A 16,951-nucleotide genomic window follows, 5' to 3' on the forward strand; every position below is an offset into this window, starting at 1 on the left:
TTTTTCTGTAGGAAAGAACCCACAGCTCCCATTGAGAAAAGGGTCACTCACCTGCAATGGCCTGCACAGCCACGCGCAGAAATCCCCGCACTTCCCCCTTCTCACTGACGATGGCCACCCTGTGAATCAGTGGCACCGGGTACAGCAGGTTGCTCAAGTACACAAATGCCCTGGAGACAGAAACCCAGAGACGAACGTCAGAACATCTGAGGAAGGAGAGGTTGGGACTTTCCATCGATTGAGAGAATGTTTCCCCAAACTGGTCTCTGGGCCTTTTAAGATGTCTCTGAATTCTGACATCTTAAATTGCCTCCAGCTGCTTTCTCACACAATCAATACATAAGCAAGTGTGAAGACCGACTTAGACCAAATTATTCTCTTAAAAAAATTACACCATAGGTGGAAGAGTAACAATTGGAAGTAGATGATCAATACTGTGATTTCTGCAGAGCAGAGGAGCTCACTGAAGAGCTAAACCTTCAGAGGTAAGCACGGACCAAGAGATCTGGCTTCTCACCATACACAAAAGAGAAACCAAGAGATTTAAAAAAGGCAGGGAAATGTGTCTGGAATAGTTACTAGTTCTAAAGTGGATTTTACATCGCAGTACTATGAGTCTTTGCTTTACTTAAAGGACTATTTAAAAGTGAGAGAAGCAGACATGTAGGCAGAGAGGCTATGCAGCCAGAAATTCCCCAGTAGTGAGCTGGCAGGAGAATGGGCATCAAGATGAAGGCTAAGGGAGAGGACAGAGCCAGCCCTATGCAGTTAGTCCCTGTTCCTCAAACTAAAGTCATCATTGTAAAAAGGGGAGTTACAAGTCTCTCCTGCCTCCCCTTCTATTTTCTTATTTTGTGGTCCTGGGGGAGAAACTACAGGTTCATACTTATTACATAAGACCTCAGCATTCTACCAGCCCAGCCCTTCTGAGACAGGGCCTCACTACTCAGGCTGTCTTTGAACTCACTTTGCAGCCTAGGCAAGCATTAAAAATCTCTATCCTTCTGCCTCAGTCTTCCAAGTAACTGCGATTACAGGCCTGAGCTTCCAGACCTGGCCAATACTTGATATTTCTAACACACTAGACAAGTCCTTTTAAAAGGTTCACTATTTTGTAGACTTTTTTAAACATTTGTATTCACGTGGTCTCACGAGACTGTGTGTATGCTGTAGGTGAGGGGATGGGAGACAACTGTGAATGAGTCCCTACTCTCTTTCCACCATGTGGGTTTCATGGATCAAAGTCAGGTGGTCAGGCTTGGTGGTAAATGCCACTACCCAATGAGCCCTCTCACCTGCCCCTGCTCATTTTTTTTTTAAAGCAATTAAAACTGATCATCACAAGTCCAAAGGGCACATGTTCCAATGACTGGAAGAAAAAGTGGAATCTAGTTCCTACTGTTACTCCTGTCTTCTCACTTGGTATATGCTGATCTTTGTACATAAAACAAAAGACAAAGAGTATATTACCCCAGGAAACTAAATATAACTGACCCTGATGCACAGGACTGTTAGCTGCATTTCTTGATCTAACGTTTACATTACAAAGAGAGAAGAATGAAGGAATGGATACTCAGGATTTCAACTCAAAACAATGAAAGAGATTATGAAAATAGGTACAATGCATTACATTAATAACATTTAAGAGCATAAATGAAGACGCATGAAAAGCAAACACAAATAACTGCAAATGAACAGGAAATTGTAGCATGATGTCTAATTCCCTTTCAGTCTGCTCCAAAGCAAGAGAGAATATTAACAGAGGAGTAACTTTCGCTCAACAGAAACTTATGAATGAAAATGTAATCTGAAAAGGATTACCAGTAGGATCAAACACCACTACCTCGACTGAGTTTCAAAAACTAAGGATTTGGCATATGGAAACAAATGGCTAATTTCACTTCCAAAGTCAGCACACACACAGGCTACACTCCTGCCTCAATGGCATTCCAGTCAGACCTGCCCACTTCCTGGGCCATTAAGAGCCATCACACGTCTCTTCTTCCTGCAGTCCTGTCCTCCACCCCATGCTTTGATTTCACAGCCTTAGGTCTTACTGTAAATGCTGCTTCCATGACAGGCCCTCCCAACATTACATGCTGGAGACACACACACACACACTCCTTTCACTGTGGCTATCACTGGCATCTATTTGATTATCACTCAGTGTCTTCATCACTCACCAGACTACAAGACTGTGAGGACAGGAGCCAGCTCTGGTTTGCTCACCTCTCTGCAGAGACGTGGCTTGCAGTAAATACACTCAATGAATATCTAGTAAGTGAATGCTTAAGTATGTTAGAACCCAGGAAGGTGACCCATCCTTTATCTTTACACAGAAGTGGAAAACTTTTCAGGAAGATGGGTCATACCGGGACAGAAACATAAGCCACCTAACTTTATACTAGTCTGACTTTTCAAAAGCAAACTTATGATGGATATTGACCACATAGACTACTTAGAGATCCCACTGTTACTTAATTTTACTATGTAAAGTATAATTATTAGACAAAATTAAAAACCACTGTAGTGCATGCGTTCTTTACGACCTTGACATGTTAGGCAGAGGCTGTACTGCTAAGCAAAGTCACCAGCCCAAGAGCTACTTGTTTTTAGAAACATACATTCACAGGCATATCATCACAAAATAATGCTGGACTGCACATTAACGGTGACAATTCCTTCTGCCCATGACAAAGGCTGTTCTAAACACTGATGCACTGGAGGCACTGTACACGCCCATCTCTAGGAGAGTCTACGGCAAGGCAGAGGCACTGGCTCTGTGACACAGACACGCTCACTAGACAGCTAAGTGCTGTGCAATCAGAACACAGCCTTTAGCCCAACGCTGTGCAAGGCTTCTCCTCGGAAGCTTTCAAACTCGAATTTCACAATTAACTCTGCATTGAATGTCCTTATACTTTGACCCAGCAGACTGAAGGAGAACAGGGATGGAGGGGAGAAGATGTAAAAAGACACATGAGCAGAAAACGATGTGAAGTTACATCAGTAAGAGAAGCTAATTTGTCAACATAAAGAAAATCAGCATAATTACGGTGATAGTCATAGAAAAGACATCAGTTTAGGTACTTGAGAAAGGTCACAGAATAACCACCTTTTCCTCCTTTCGCCCAGAAGACTAACATATATTTTACATTTCAGCCCGAGTTATGATGGCATTTCATAACATCCCAACATGCCGTAAGAGAATAGCTAAAGGGACAAGCTCTTTTACTCTGGATACAAAGATTCACCAGAGGCAGCCATGGCCAAGAAACACACCTATCAATGGAATTCAAAGGAAACATGCAAATTTTTACAGTGAGTTCTGTTTATAATTCTGGGCCAATAGGGAACCTGACACCGTGAACTATACAACAGGAAAGGACTTATAATGTGACACGTCCGGTCACCAGCGCACAACTGGGAGGTGCAGCTGGGGCAAAACTGGAGAGCTGTTCTTCACTGACGGCTGTGACTTCACCTTCTCCCAGGAGCTTCTGTTTGGTGGTAAGATTTGAACCCAGGGAAATCACCACCGACTTCTCCCCAGCTCACCACCTCAGCCCCCTTCTTGCAAAGAAATGATAGCTCTAGAACCCAGAAATCCCAACTAATGAAAACATCAACTCCTGAGCCCACAGCTCCACAAATATTCTAAATGAAAATCAGTGTAGCTGACTGCTTTATATCTATTCTTTTTTTTTTTTTTTTGGTTTTTCGAGACAGGGTTTCTCTGTGGCTTTGGAGCCTATCCTAGAACTAGCTCTGTAGACCCGGCTGGTCTCGAACTCACAGAGATCCACCTGCCTCTGCCTCCCGAGTGCTATATGTATTCTTATATACGACAGACGGAATAAAACTAGAAACTATGCATTTTACTTGGCACAGTGAGTGGCCACATTAAGGAGGATTCTGACTTAACTCTTTCATAAAACCAACTCAAGATACAAGTACTTCTAAGAAGAAGTCTTTTTTTTTTCTTTTTCTTTTGAAGACACTATGTAGCCCTACCTCTCCTGGAACTCACTATGTAGAGATCAGATTGGCCTTGAACTCACAAAGATCTGCCAGCTTCTGCTGTGTATCACTATGCCTGGCTCTAAGCAGAAGTCTTAATGGCTACATTCATTTTGTTAGTAGAAATAATAAAAAATAAAAAAGGGGGAAAATGGATTTTTTTATGGTGTTTAATTAATTAATTAAGTATATATATATAGTGGTCTGCCTGCCTGCAGGCCAGAAGAGGGCACCAGATCTCATTACAGATGGTTGTGAGCCACCATGTGGTTGCTGGGAACTGAACTCAGGACCTCTGGAAGAGCAGGCAGTGCTCTTAACCACTGAGCCATCTCTCCAGCCCGAAAAATGGATTTTTTAAAAAAGGTTCTTTTCCTCTAACTCATTTAAGTTGCTTGTCCTAAGTGAGTGCCAGAGAAGCCCAGGACTCAAGGTCCTCCTGACCACTGTGTTGGGATTCTCTTTACCAGGCCTCCTCCTCATAGCGTGATGTTGCAGAACACGGCAAACAGACAGAGGAGTGAATGCAAAGTGAATAAGCTAATGATCAGAATCTGGTTCTACTGCCAGTCTTCTTAGACTAGAACAGGAATGCAGAGGGATACAGATCGGAATAAATAAAGCACTCTTCATGCACACTTCTCTCACTTCAACATAAAATGGCTTCTCTAAAGCCCTAACACTGGCAATGCACCACAGGCTAACAATATTCACGACTATATAATCTCATCTCATTTGTTCATGGAGAATCTGTATTATAGAACTCAGGCCACTATAGCAATTTCGGTGTCACTTCTACCTAAAGCTTTTCTTTCTGTTCTCACCGTCATCCTCTCCAGTGAGTAACGAGTTCCCACCAGGGGTCCAGTCCATATGACAGTTAAGTCTGAACTCTATGTCTGTTGTGTCAGGAGACAAGCAACTGGTGCTTACCCGTTCCACAGTGGTAGATTAATGCATCATTAACCTTAATCTTTGTTTTTTCCAGACAGGGTTTCTTTGTATCACCTTGGTTGTCCTAAAACTAGCTCTGTAGACTAGGCTGGCCTCGAACTCACAGAGATCTGCCTGCCTCTGCCTCCTGAGTGCTGCCACCACCACTTGGCTTTGTTTCTGTTATTTTTTTTTAAGACAGAATCTCATGTGTCCCAAGCTAGATCTAAACTCTATGTAGCCACGTATAACCCCAAACTCTAATCTTCCTGCCTCCACCCCAAGTGCTGGCATTGGAGGAGTGCACTACCATACCCAGCTTAAAGCAATGAGCATTCTACTATCAAACCTAAAATTACTTCATTACCAAGAGTGGACGTGGAAATATCAGGAACCTATGCACCTCTGACAGAGGGGTGTGCACACCAAGAGCTGGAGACAGTGACTCAGCCTGGTCAAAGGTAAAGGTTTCATGTACCACAAACAAATACTGATGATGGTGACGAAGATAACTTCCTAAGATCCATGATTATAAACCCTACAAGTTATTTCTGGCAGAAGTCCAGACCTGCAGATAGGTTCAGAAACCAGACACAGCAAGACAGCCGCTGTCAACAAAGTCGGGCACTCCCAACTCTCCTCTAGAGCAAGTCCACTGCAGTCCTTTAATTTCTGAGGTGCCACCGATTCCTCAGCCTAACCTGGGGCTTTCTTGGCTCCCGCTCATTTTATTCCCATCTGTTTCCCTTTAGAGATGAAGCATCTAGACTACAGTAACGTGTACTGAACCCATTACATGGGAATCTTAATTGCTGGGCAATCTGGGCCAAGCAGTCTCCAGGTAGTCCTCATAAGATGCTGTCTCGTGTACTAAGTAGACCGTGCCTCCCAGGCAAGGCCTGTGATCATTTTCTAGCCTCACTGGCCTTCACAGACCTTTGAGCACTGGAAGACTCAGGCAGGACTGTTCTTGAAGTAAAGGGCTAAAGCAGGATTATCCAAAATTGTACAAAGAGGCATTTAGAACAAGAGCTGGTCCCTTTTCGCCTTTCTCACAATAACCTCACCAACCTTCCTACTAAAATGAACCAAGGGGATCGGTCGTAAAACGGGTCATGCCCATCACTGAAGAGATCTGATCCCTCTTCCATCCCTGTGTCAGAGCCGGTGTCATCCACGAATGCCTCATCATCAAAATCCTCCATGTCATCCTGCTGCTCGTCAGCCAGTTCAGTGATGTCGGAATCGGCCGTGGAAAAAGTGGGGGAGGGTGTGCGGTCGGCAAGGCGCTCATTCACACAGCCGTGGAAAATGGGGGAGCTAGACACCAGGTAAGACGCCGATTAACACAGGCAGGGAGAGAGGAACAGTTGGTTAAATAGGACGCTCAGGTGCCACCAGGACAGAATCCACTGACAGATCAACACGGTAAAAGCAAACAGAAAAGCAAAAGTGGAAAATGAGCATAAACTGCACGGCTCAGGTAAAGGGAGCAGGGCAGACTGAGAAGATCTATAAGGACAGAGACTCAGAATAAGAAACGCAAAGAGCCTCCATGAGTGGACCATCTCAGGTTGTTTATGTTCTCCAGTTTACACAAAAGATCAGCATTCTGTCCTCCAAAAGCCACTCATAAGGAAAATAATACGGCTTTAAGCAAATTCTCTTGTCAGTTCAGAGCAGAACACCAAATGGATGAAACTGTGTATACCAAAGCAGCAGAGGCTCACATGAGATGTGTCTGGCCGGTCCCCCTCTGCAAAGCCTCGTCTACTATCAGAATAGAGTGGAAAAGGTTGACCCATAACTACCTTCAGTCAGCTCCTTTACAAACCATAGCAGGGCATTGAAGAGTAACTCAAAATTCTGGAACTAGTAACCTCAAGATTCACCTAAGGCTGGAGAGATGGCTCAGTGGTTAAGAGCACTGGCTGCTCTTGCAGAGGACCTGGATTTGGTTCCCAGCACCCTCAAGTAGCTCACAACCATCTGGAAGTCCAATTCCAGGGGATCCAATGCGCTCTTTTGTCTCAGGTGAGCATCAGGTATGCATATAAATACAGACACATATGCAGGCAAAATACCCATACACATAAAAAATAAAATCTTTTTAAAAAATTTACATTTCTCTGCTTTTACATTTCTAGAACTCTTTAGAACTAAAATCTAAATACACACTCACTAAGGTGCTTTTGTTTCCATAAAATGTTGGGAGCGATGTCTTTATAAAGGAAGAGGCTAGCATGGTGTGCAGCTAACTTGCCCTGGGTAATAACCGAAGCAAGAAAATACTGATCAGATTTCAGAGGTTCTCCACCACAGTCTGAGAACACACCCTGTGACTTCTATCTATGCCGTATGGGATTCAGACAAGTCTTCTTTTTCTTCTCAGTTTACCTTGATCAACTACAAAACGTTTTGCAAGCTGAGAGTCCAGGATGACCGTCAGATGCTCTGGCTACAAGTCTGACAAAGCAATGCACACTGTGTGAAACTGCAGTAAATATACTAAAGAATACGGTGGTTCTGAGTGGAGAAGATCAGGCAGAGGTGGCTTTTGGTTTGTTTTTTCTTCTAGTGCTGGGAACTGACATCCTAGGCTGAGCACCAAACCTCACCTGAGAAGAAGCTTTTATATACATATTCCTTTCCCCCATATTCTCTACCAACATTTTCAAAAGTAAAAGTACTTGCTATTATTTTTCCAAAGACAACAAAATCACTACATACCTTCCCACAAGCTTGAACCAGTGGAACCGATCGTAGAAGGGGTCGCTGCCGGTCATGGTGGCTTCGCTCTCATCTTGGGCACCGGAAGCCATCTCACCTGCTCTGTCATACATCTCTCGCATTAAATCCAGTCTCTGTCTGTGGGGCAAACACAGGGCAAATTGAGTTCAGATCAGGAGACGGCACTAAACTTCGCTCTGGAAACTGCTTGCAAACCACTTCTAAGAAGCCACTTCTATCACTTAATGCTATTAGATCAGGCACAGCCATCAGCACAGAAACCAAAACGCTCAGAATCCAAAATGTGTGAGCAGAGAGAGAAGACACTGGAAGTAAAAAAACGGCCTATTGAGTCAGATTTTCTCAGAAGCACATACAAGCGTGTGATCTGATTTGATTAAACTTATAGTCGGGGAAGACACGAACTTCAATGGTGCTCGACATCTCAAATAAAATTAGATAAAAGGAATTATTTTGTCACACTCGATGTAAAAGAAATGAAATGGTCTCTCCCCTGTTTATTAAAGATAACCATGAGGTCCAGGACTAGAGTAAGAGGATCCAAGATAGAAATAAATACAAACTTGGCTCATCTAAAATATAAGAGGGCTTATGAAAGCAAATTAAAAAAAATCAATAAATGTCGAAGTTGTCTGAGAAATGAGTGTCACTGACTTGAGAAAATGGACAGATGATAATATTCTTGACAGTGCTTAAAGACCACAGAAAAGGAACTGACATTATCTTCAGAAAGAGGTGAGTATGAGGGGACCCATTTAAGCAATCAGCACAACCCTCTTTTTTTTTTTTCCCCTCAAGACCAGAGTTTCTCTGTGTAGCCTTGCCAGTCTGGAACTTGCTTTATAAATCAGGCTGGCCTCGAACTCACAGAGATCCGTCTGCCTCTGCCTTCTGAGTGCTGGGATTAAAGGCGTGCACCACCACAGCTGGCTATTTTCTTTTAAAGAATATTCTTTTATGAGTATTTTCCTACTTGAGTTTATCCAAAGACCAATAATGTGTTGCTCCATTCTTCAGGTCCTGGACTTCCACTGCCACCACTGTACGAGGGAAAGGCCTGTCCTCGTGAGTTTTTTCCATCTCCGTGGGAAGTAATTCAGGAGGCAAAGGGGAATACAGTGTGTCAGTCAGCAGAACGAACTGAAACTGCACCTAAAGCGAGAGAATAAAGACGGACAAGTGTGCATATGACTGTCTCAGCACGTGAGGGTCAGACACAAGGGACTGGGGATTTAGCAAGTGCAAGGCCCTGGGCTCGGGCCATAGTTCCGGGAGATTCAGAGACAAGGCGACATAGCATTGCTAAGGGGAAAGAGGTCAAATACAGAACATCTATCCAACAGACAGCTGTGGCTAACTGAAGACCTGGTCCACATTTTAACTGAGGGGACAATCTTAATTTTAAACTAAGGTGTTCACAAACTTTGTTTTCCTGGGGTGGCGACTTTCCCCCCACAAACCAAAACCTCAGTAAATCTGGTAGGAGGATGAAGACTCCCGTGGAACATAAACAAGAGGCTGAAAGGAGGACGGCCGTTTCCCAAGGGGAGGACGCACGTGCGGCCTTTTAGTGGACTGCGGAGGGTAACCACTAATCATTCAAGCGTTTGCTATGTAGTAAGTATCGTGACTATCATTTTCTTCTTGCATTAGTATTACTCCTTGCCTTGTATTATTACCTCCAAATACTAATTAAGCAACAGGTATGGCAACAAGAAAAGATAGAGTTCCCGACTTTAGTTCACGCAATGAAGAGAATGGTTAATAAATAACACAATGTATTTCTGAAATCATGAGTGAAGATGTCGCCTACCCCAGTTCACAAATGTAAAACACTCGCCTAGGAGAAGACAACAGTTTTCCAGTCAGGTAGTCTGTGTTTCTTCCTACTCCACAATACAGTCCCCAGCTCTTGAGCAGTGAGGCACACAGAAGAACCAAGGATTCCAAATTTAAGAACAATATTTGGACGTTGCACACAAGGCGGTGTGCTCAGTCACAGCAGCAGTTTGGGGCTGTTGACATGTCTAGGCACTGTTAGAGTTCTGCATGCAGCCGTGCTCTCTCGTCTCTCATCGTCCTTGGTGGCAGGTTCTGCTGCCACCCTAGTCTGTAGATGAGGCCATAAAGCTACGGAGCCATTAGGTCAGCTCAGCTGCTGCTGGGCTGGACTGGCTGGCTGAGCACAGAGCACATACACTGGTCTCAAAGCTGAAGGGCGAGAACTACAAGAAGACCATGGTTTTCCCCAGAAATCCAACAAAAGCATGTATCTGCTGACAGGTTTATCCAGCTCCCACTTAGAATACTCAGGTTTGTAAAATAAGCCAGAAAACAACGACTGTAAATTTTTCATTACTACCTATGTTAGCTTTTCATTACAACCTATGTTGTGCTGGCACACAGATGGAATAAAGCTTTTCACGGCACCGAAAAGCTGAGTCCCCCCAAGTGAAAAGCAAATTTAAGGCTATTAATTTTAGTGAACACACTCTGCCTCCAGATCACCCTCCATACCTTCTTCTTTAGCTCCACGCTGATGGCATTGGCTTCCTTCAGGTATACTGCATTACCCCAGAGTAAGTCCCGTAACGAAGTAAACTGGTGAGACTTCCATTTCCGGAAGGCCCACTGGGCCAACTCAAACTCATGCTGTGTCCAAGGAACTGAAAGAGCAGAGGAAGCAAACTTAACAGTGACTTCACAACCGTGAGGGACTTCATCCCTCCTATGCAGTATATATATGTACTCTAGAAAAACCTAAAGTGTAAAGAACACGGTTCTGGGTTGCTTGGCTTGTTTGAGACAGGGTCTCATGCAGTCCAGGATGGCTTCAAATCTGCTATGAAGTCAAGAGTGGCCTCGAACTCTTCATCCTCCTGCTCAACCTCCAAGGGTTGGGATCACACGCATCCCTGTTAGTTTGTTATATTTGTTTATTGTAAACGTTGCCTTGCAGTTTTTTATTGGAGGACGGGCATGTGCCATAGCTGCACGGAGAGGCTCTCACCTTCCTCCTCCTCCTCTTCTTCCTCTTCAGTTGTTTCTGCAGCCAGAGAACGAGTCTCGACCTGCCTCTGCAAGGCCTGCAGTTTACTCTCATAGTCCTGAGTGAAAAGAAAGGAGATAACATGTAGAGAAGGGAGGAAATAAGAAGGAAAGGGGAAAACGGAAGGAGGGAAAGCAAAGCCAGCAAGGGACAAACACAGGAAGCGGGTGGGGACAGTATCTCACACATCAAGGATTCCAGAGAACGAAAATCCCAGGGAGAATTCAAGTCACCAGGACCTCCTGAGACCCCACTCTTCTAACTAGTCGAAAGGGGAGAGAATTAGGCTATAGATTTTGAGGCTCCTTGTGGCTGAAGACTCCAAGCCCACAGTACTCCTGAACTGAAACAGCTGGTTCAAGGGGAAGTCTATGTTAAATATGTATTAGTATATGGATTGAAATGAGTACAATACAAATCAGGTTTACCTCTGTTTCTCCACCTGACCCACGTATTCTCTTTTCTCACTGAAGGACTCATTATAAGCTTTTAAATTTTGTGTCTGTGGGATCGTGCAGAAGAGGTCACAACAGGGTGCTGGAGCCCAAGGAGCCAGGGGGACAGCTGTGAGCAGCCCGCTGCTGGGACCTGGACTCATGGCCTCCCCAAGAGCAGTACCTGCTCCTCACCGCTGAGGTGTCTCTTCAGCCTTGCTCCGTGGACTTTCGGTACAAGCAGCATGACCACAAAGGGAGCAGTGGTCACTGGATGATGGGGAAAAGTCTTGTTCTTTTTATTAATTAAGATTTATTATTATTAGTTATTAAATAGGGGACTGAGTTTTGGGTCTAACAACTGGTCTTACTGTCTTTGGTTTTTTTTGTTTTTGTTTTTTGTTTTTTTTTCTTTTCGAGACAGGATTTCTCTGTGGTTTTGGAGCCTGTCCTGGAACTAGCTCTTGTAGACCAGGCTGGTCTCGAACTCACAGAGATCTGCCTGCCTCTGCCTCCTGAGTGCTGGGATTAAAGGCGTGCACCACCACCGCCCGGCCTGGTCTTACTGTCTTATAACTCCAGAAAGCAAACGTTTTCCTAAGTAACAGTTTCTTCATTTTTAAAGATTTTATAGTCTATGATCCTTCGTACCCAACAGCTGGAGAAGGATCAACAGATAAACACGAGAGCTCTCTTACGTGGAATGATGCTAATCAAATGGCACTCCTGTGTGTATGCATGCACACACATGTTTCTGTGTGTGAGTTCAGGGATGCACATGTGTAGAGGTTGTCGTTGGTACCTTCTTTATTGTTTTCTCCACCTTTTAAAGTTTTAAATTCTATTAATTCGTTTGCTTATTTATTTCTTTGTGTGTGTGTGTGTGCGTGCATGTGAGTGTGGGCACACACGTGCTGCAGTGAGGTGGAGGTCAGATGACAAACTTTAAGAATCGGTCCTCTCCTTCTACCATGTGGGTTCCTGAAATGGAGCTCAGTCAGCAGGCTTGGCATCCAGCGCCTTTACCCGCTGATCCATCTCACCAGTCCACAACAAAAAGATTAACAAGTCGAATCAATTCCATGGATAAATGTCAACTGAATCTCAGATTAAAACACACATGTTTTTTGTTTGTTTTGTTTTGTTTTGTTTTGTTTGATTTTCGAGACAGCCCTGGCTATCTTAGAACTTGCTTTGTAGAGCAGGCTGGCCTTGAACTCATAGAGATCTGCCTACCTCTGATTTCCAAGTGCTGGGATTAAAGGCATGAGCCACCACCACCTGGCTAAAACACACATTCTTCTAAAATTTGTATTTATGAGAAAAGTAAGAATAGATTATTTATTTATTTGTTTGCTTGTTTTTCAAGACAAGGTTTCTCTGTGTAGCCCTGGCTGTCCTGGAACTTGATTTGTGGACCAGGATGACCTCGAACTCACAGAGACCAGCCTACTTCTGCTTCCTGAGTACTGGGGTTTAAAGGCATGTGCCACCACTGCTCAGCTAAAAGGAGACTTTTAAAAATGGGTGTATATTGCATAATGTAGAACTAGCATTAAATTTCTTAAAAGATAATCATATTAATAGACTAGCACTGGATTTAGAGGTATAAATATAGAGGCATCGAGGAGCCAACTACCATGATGTCTTCCGTTTTCAAACTAAAAGGTGAACAAAGTGATGAGGGCTGGTGAGATGGCAGGGGTGAGAGGACCTGGGTTCAGTTCCCAGCACCTGCATCAAAACCACCTTGTAACTCCGGCTCTGGGAGATCCAATGCCTCCTGGCCTTGGCAGGCACCACGGTGCACATAAACTAATAAAGGCACATCACGTGCAGATAAATAAATAAATAAATAAAGTTCTTTGCACCATTTTTTCAGCTTCTCTGTAGTGTTGAAATGTGCACTTGGTAGCCATTAATTATTCTCCCCTTACGACCTGTTTATAACATGGGATCCTTCCAGCAAAAGGAGAAAGGCATGCCATTTCATCTCACAATCACCAGGGAGAAAAACCCACATTTCCTCTTGGGGAGTTCTTCAAGAACAAGTCTTTGAGTTGGTCAAACTACCAACCAGAACAAAGTCTAGACTCTACCAGCTAAGGTGTGAGGACAGCTTTCTTCAGAGGTTCTCCCCAGGCTTTAGTGGGAATAAACGATCTCTCATGACACTCAGAATGGGGAAAATACCAACCTCCAACTAAATTCTGACCAGAATTTGGTAGTTCAATAGAAGAACCATTTTCTGAATTGAAGTTCTTTTCCAAACCTAGCCACTTATGAGCTTCCAAGAATAGAGTCACAATATCTGTGTGTGTGCACGTGTGCACACACGAACATGTGCACGCATGCATGAGTGTACACATGTGTGCATGTGCCCCTCAGAGGCCAGAAGGTGGCACTGGCTAGAGCTACAGGTGACTGTGAGCTGTCTGACATAGGTGCTAGACATCCAACTCCGGTCCTCTATAGCAGCCGCAAGCTCTTAACCTCTAAGCCATCTCTCTAACCTCGAGACATATGTATTGTTTTCCTACGAAGAATCTGATGCTACAAATACAGAGGTTAGTAAGAAAAAGGGCCCATAGGTGAGGGGAAAACAGACGGCAAACAGTGGACATTCCCACACTCTGACCTTGGTAGAGAAAAGCATTCTGGAGAATAGACAGCAAGGCAGAAGACAGACGAGGAAGACCATCAGATGGGGTGGTAGGAAAAGTGAAGTGAAACCAACGTCAGCAGAGGGACAGGAGAGGCTGCTTGCATTCCTAGAGGCACCTGTCAGACCTTTTACAGCATCCTACATTTCTCTCTTGGCTGGTCACACAGTACTGATAACCAGTGTGGTTATCTGTCCAGTGGCTGCTTCTCCATAATTCTGAATTTCTCAAGCACAGGGAACACACTGTCATTTCCGATCCGAGCATCTGACACATATCTCTCTTCCAGACAGAGACAGTCATGTCCTCATCTTCTAGATCAAAAGGACTCAAAAATGACCGCCTTTTAGATCAAAGCCCAGCACACCATGGCCTCTGGGCTGGATCCAGACACCTATCCACATGGTCAACAAAGCTCAAAGCACTACTAAGGACTAGAAGTAGACTCTAGTACACGCACAAAGCCCCATCTGGTTCCATCCCAACACCAATTTTAAAGTGTTACAATCTGGCTTTTTACTAGAAAATGATCTGCAACCCCAGTTCTACCTCAACAGTTTTGGATTTCAAAGGTGCTTAAGGGATCAGACATCACCTAGGTACTCTGGATGCAAACGATTAGGTCTCATGCCAGACCTAGGCATCATTAATTTTGGCGGTGGACACATCAACTGCTCTCACAAGACTCTAGGACACTGTGACACTATACTCAGGAACGACTGCTCTGAGTCCTGTGTGCTCGAACACAACAGAGAAGGCCCTCATTCTGTTAGCTTACATATGCACGAAAGAACCAAGCAAGTGTATAGGCAGGCTAATCACAGGTTGTAATTACTAGAATAATGTGAGTTGATAGACCACTTGTCTAGAAAACAAAAATATATATAGCACTGTAGGGACTAGGTGTGTTGGGGCAAGCCTGCAATGTGAGCACTAGGGAGGTGGAAGCAAGAGGAACACAAGTTCAAGGTCACCTTCAGCCACACAGAAAATTAAGTGCCACACATGAGACCCCATTTCAAAAAATCATTTATTTCTTTTGAGACAGGGTCTTACTATGTAGCCCTGACTGTCCTAGAACTTACTAAGTAGACCAGGCTGGCCTCGAACTCATCCAGATCGGTCTGCCCCTGCCTCCCAACTGCCTGGCTGGGGTGAGCTGGGGTAGGAAGATTGGCACAGAAGCAAAGATTTGGAAGAGATAAGCATGACGGGAAACAAGCTGCTGTTGTGAGAACGTGTAACTGAGGAGGAATAAAAGGCCAGTGGCATTTGCGCTATGATGTGGTCGAGACGTGAGCTTAGAGGTCGGCAAATAAGCACAATATCTAAAACCTTGTAAACACCACCACAATTCAGGCTTAAAAGTACGATGGAAAACCCAAGAGGCCACTGACAGGAAGCAACTCGGACTCAGATGGCTCTGGCTACAGCATGGGCAGTGAAAGGCAGACATGAGAGCAGGCACAGGTCAGGCTAGGAGGTGAGAGGCGATGGTGACACAGCTTGGTGTCTCTACGATGACAATTTAGACAAAATCAAAGTCCCTACCCTGAGTTTTCTGGGTGGGCAGTTTTTAACAACAGAAGCTTGGCTTCAAACAACAAGATATAATCAACAAGGAATCACAAGAAGGGGTACATCCATATCCCAGGCGACACCTCACACCTTGTCACATTTAAACGTGCCCCTCATCAGGAGGAAGATAATCTCAGACCTATGTCTGCTCCCCACGGGCCAGTGGTCTTTTTTTTTTTTATATTTATTTACTTAGTATACATTATCCTTTCTGCGTGTATGCCTGAAGGCCAGAAGAGGGCACTGGACCTCATTACAGACAGTTGTGAGCCACCATGTGGTTGCCGGGAATTGAACTCAGGACCTTTGGAAGAACAGGCAATGCTCTTAACCACTGAGCCATCTCACCAGCCCCCTAGTGACCTTTAACACATCGCAAGACATCTTTTCAGACTTATTTATTTTATTTTATGTATATGAATGCTTTCCCTGTCTGTTGGATCCCTGGAACTGGAACTGGGGTTATGGATGATTGTGAGCCATGTGGATGTTGAGATATGAAACTGTAAACTCTGCAAGAGCACCAAGTGCTCTTAACCACAGAGCCATCTTGCCAGCCCCCTGTAGCCGCCCCCCTCTTTTTTTGGAGCGAGAGAAAGAGAGGCCCAGGAGATCTCCCTGTGGCAGTTTCCTCAGTGCTGAGATGACAGGAGTGAGCCACCATACAGTGATATTTTATTTGTGTTTTAATAAAGCTTGCCTGAAGATCAGAAAAGCAGAGCAGCCAATACACTAGCATTCTTACCTCTAGCAGGGCTCAAACAAAGGGGCGATCCTGTTCTCAACGTGACTGCAGACTGCAAGGCTCTCCACCAAATCTCCAATGGCCAACTGAGCCCTGAGCTCCTGTCTCCTCCCGTCTTATATTCATCTCTAGTGCCAGGATTAAAGGTGTGCACAATAAGAGAGAGTTCTAGGACAGGCTCCAAAGCTACAGAGAAACCCTGTCTCAAAAAACAATTAAAAAAAAAAAGTGCACCACCACTGCCCAGCCTCTATGGCTGACTAGTGTGGCTGCTGGGGTTAAAGACGTGTGCCAGCACCGCCTGGCCTGTATGGCTGACTAGTGTGGGTGGCTTTGCACTGATCTTCAGGCAAGCTTTATTTATTACACCGTTGCTTCTAAGGCTTTCCTCTCCCTCCTGGCACTGCTTAGACAAGCACTCTTTCTCACCTGAACCAAGCAGCAACTTCCCAACTGGCCCGCATGGTTCTGAATTGGCCTGCCTACAATTTACCTTATCTATCAGCGGCTCTCAACCTTCCTAACGTTGTGACCCTTTAATCCATTTCCTCATGTTGTTGTGACCCCCGACCATAAAATTACTTCACTGCTATTTCATAACTGTGTTTTGTCACTGTTGCGACCAAATGTAAACATCTGCTATTCAGGGTATCTTACATGTGACCCCTGTGAAAAGGACATTCAACCGCAAGGGGTCGCAACCCACAGGCTGAGAATCACTGCTCTATTCTGTGCCCACAGTGGGCTTTCTAAAAAGATGGATCTAATAAAGGAATCT

General features: G+C 44.5%; 1 protein-coding gene across 15 annotated transcripts in view; it reads right to left on the reverse strand.

The window, feature by feature from the left end:
• Kif1b (kinesin family member 1B) overlaps nt 1–16,951 on the reverse strand; it is a 134,587-nt gene that overhangs the window by 34,969 nt on the left and 82,667 nt on the right. For 10 of the 15 annotated variants that reach the window (XM_075946218.1, XM_075946210.1, XM_075946226.1 and 7 more), the window contains 6 exons: nt 10,715–10,811; nt 10,222–10,370; nt 8,678–8,856; nt 7,684–7,821; nt 6,025–6,273; nt 52–170 (listed from right to left, as the gene is read on the reverse strand). In XM_075946218.1, coding sequence (XP_075802333.1) covers nt 52–170; nt 6,025–6,273; nt 7,684–7,821; nt 8,678–8,856; nt 10,222–10,370; nt 10,715–10,811 — 931 coding nt within the window. The remainder of the gene's footprint in view (nt 1–51; nt 171–6,024; nt 6,274–7,683; nt 7,822–8,677; nt 8,857–10,221; nt 10,371–10,714; nt 10,812–16,951) is intronic. The other 5 variants (XM_075946223.1, XM_075946222.1, XM_075946221.1 and 2 more) reach the window with 1 other exon arrangement.

The sequence above is a fragment of the Microtus pennsylvanicus genome, chromosome 13, assembly GCF_037038515.1.
Source record: "Microtus pennsylvanicus isolate mMicPen1 chromosome 13, mMicPen1.hap1, whole genome shotgun sequence".
Lineage (NCBI taxonomy): Eukaryota > Metazoa > Chordata > Mammalia > Rodentia > Cricetidae > Microtus > Microtus pennsylvanicus.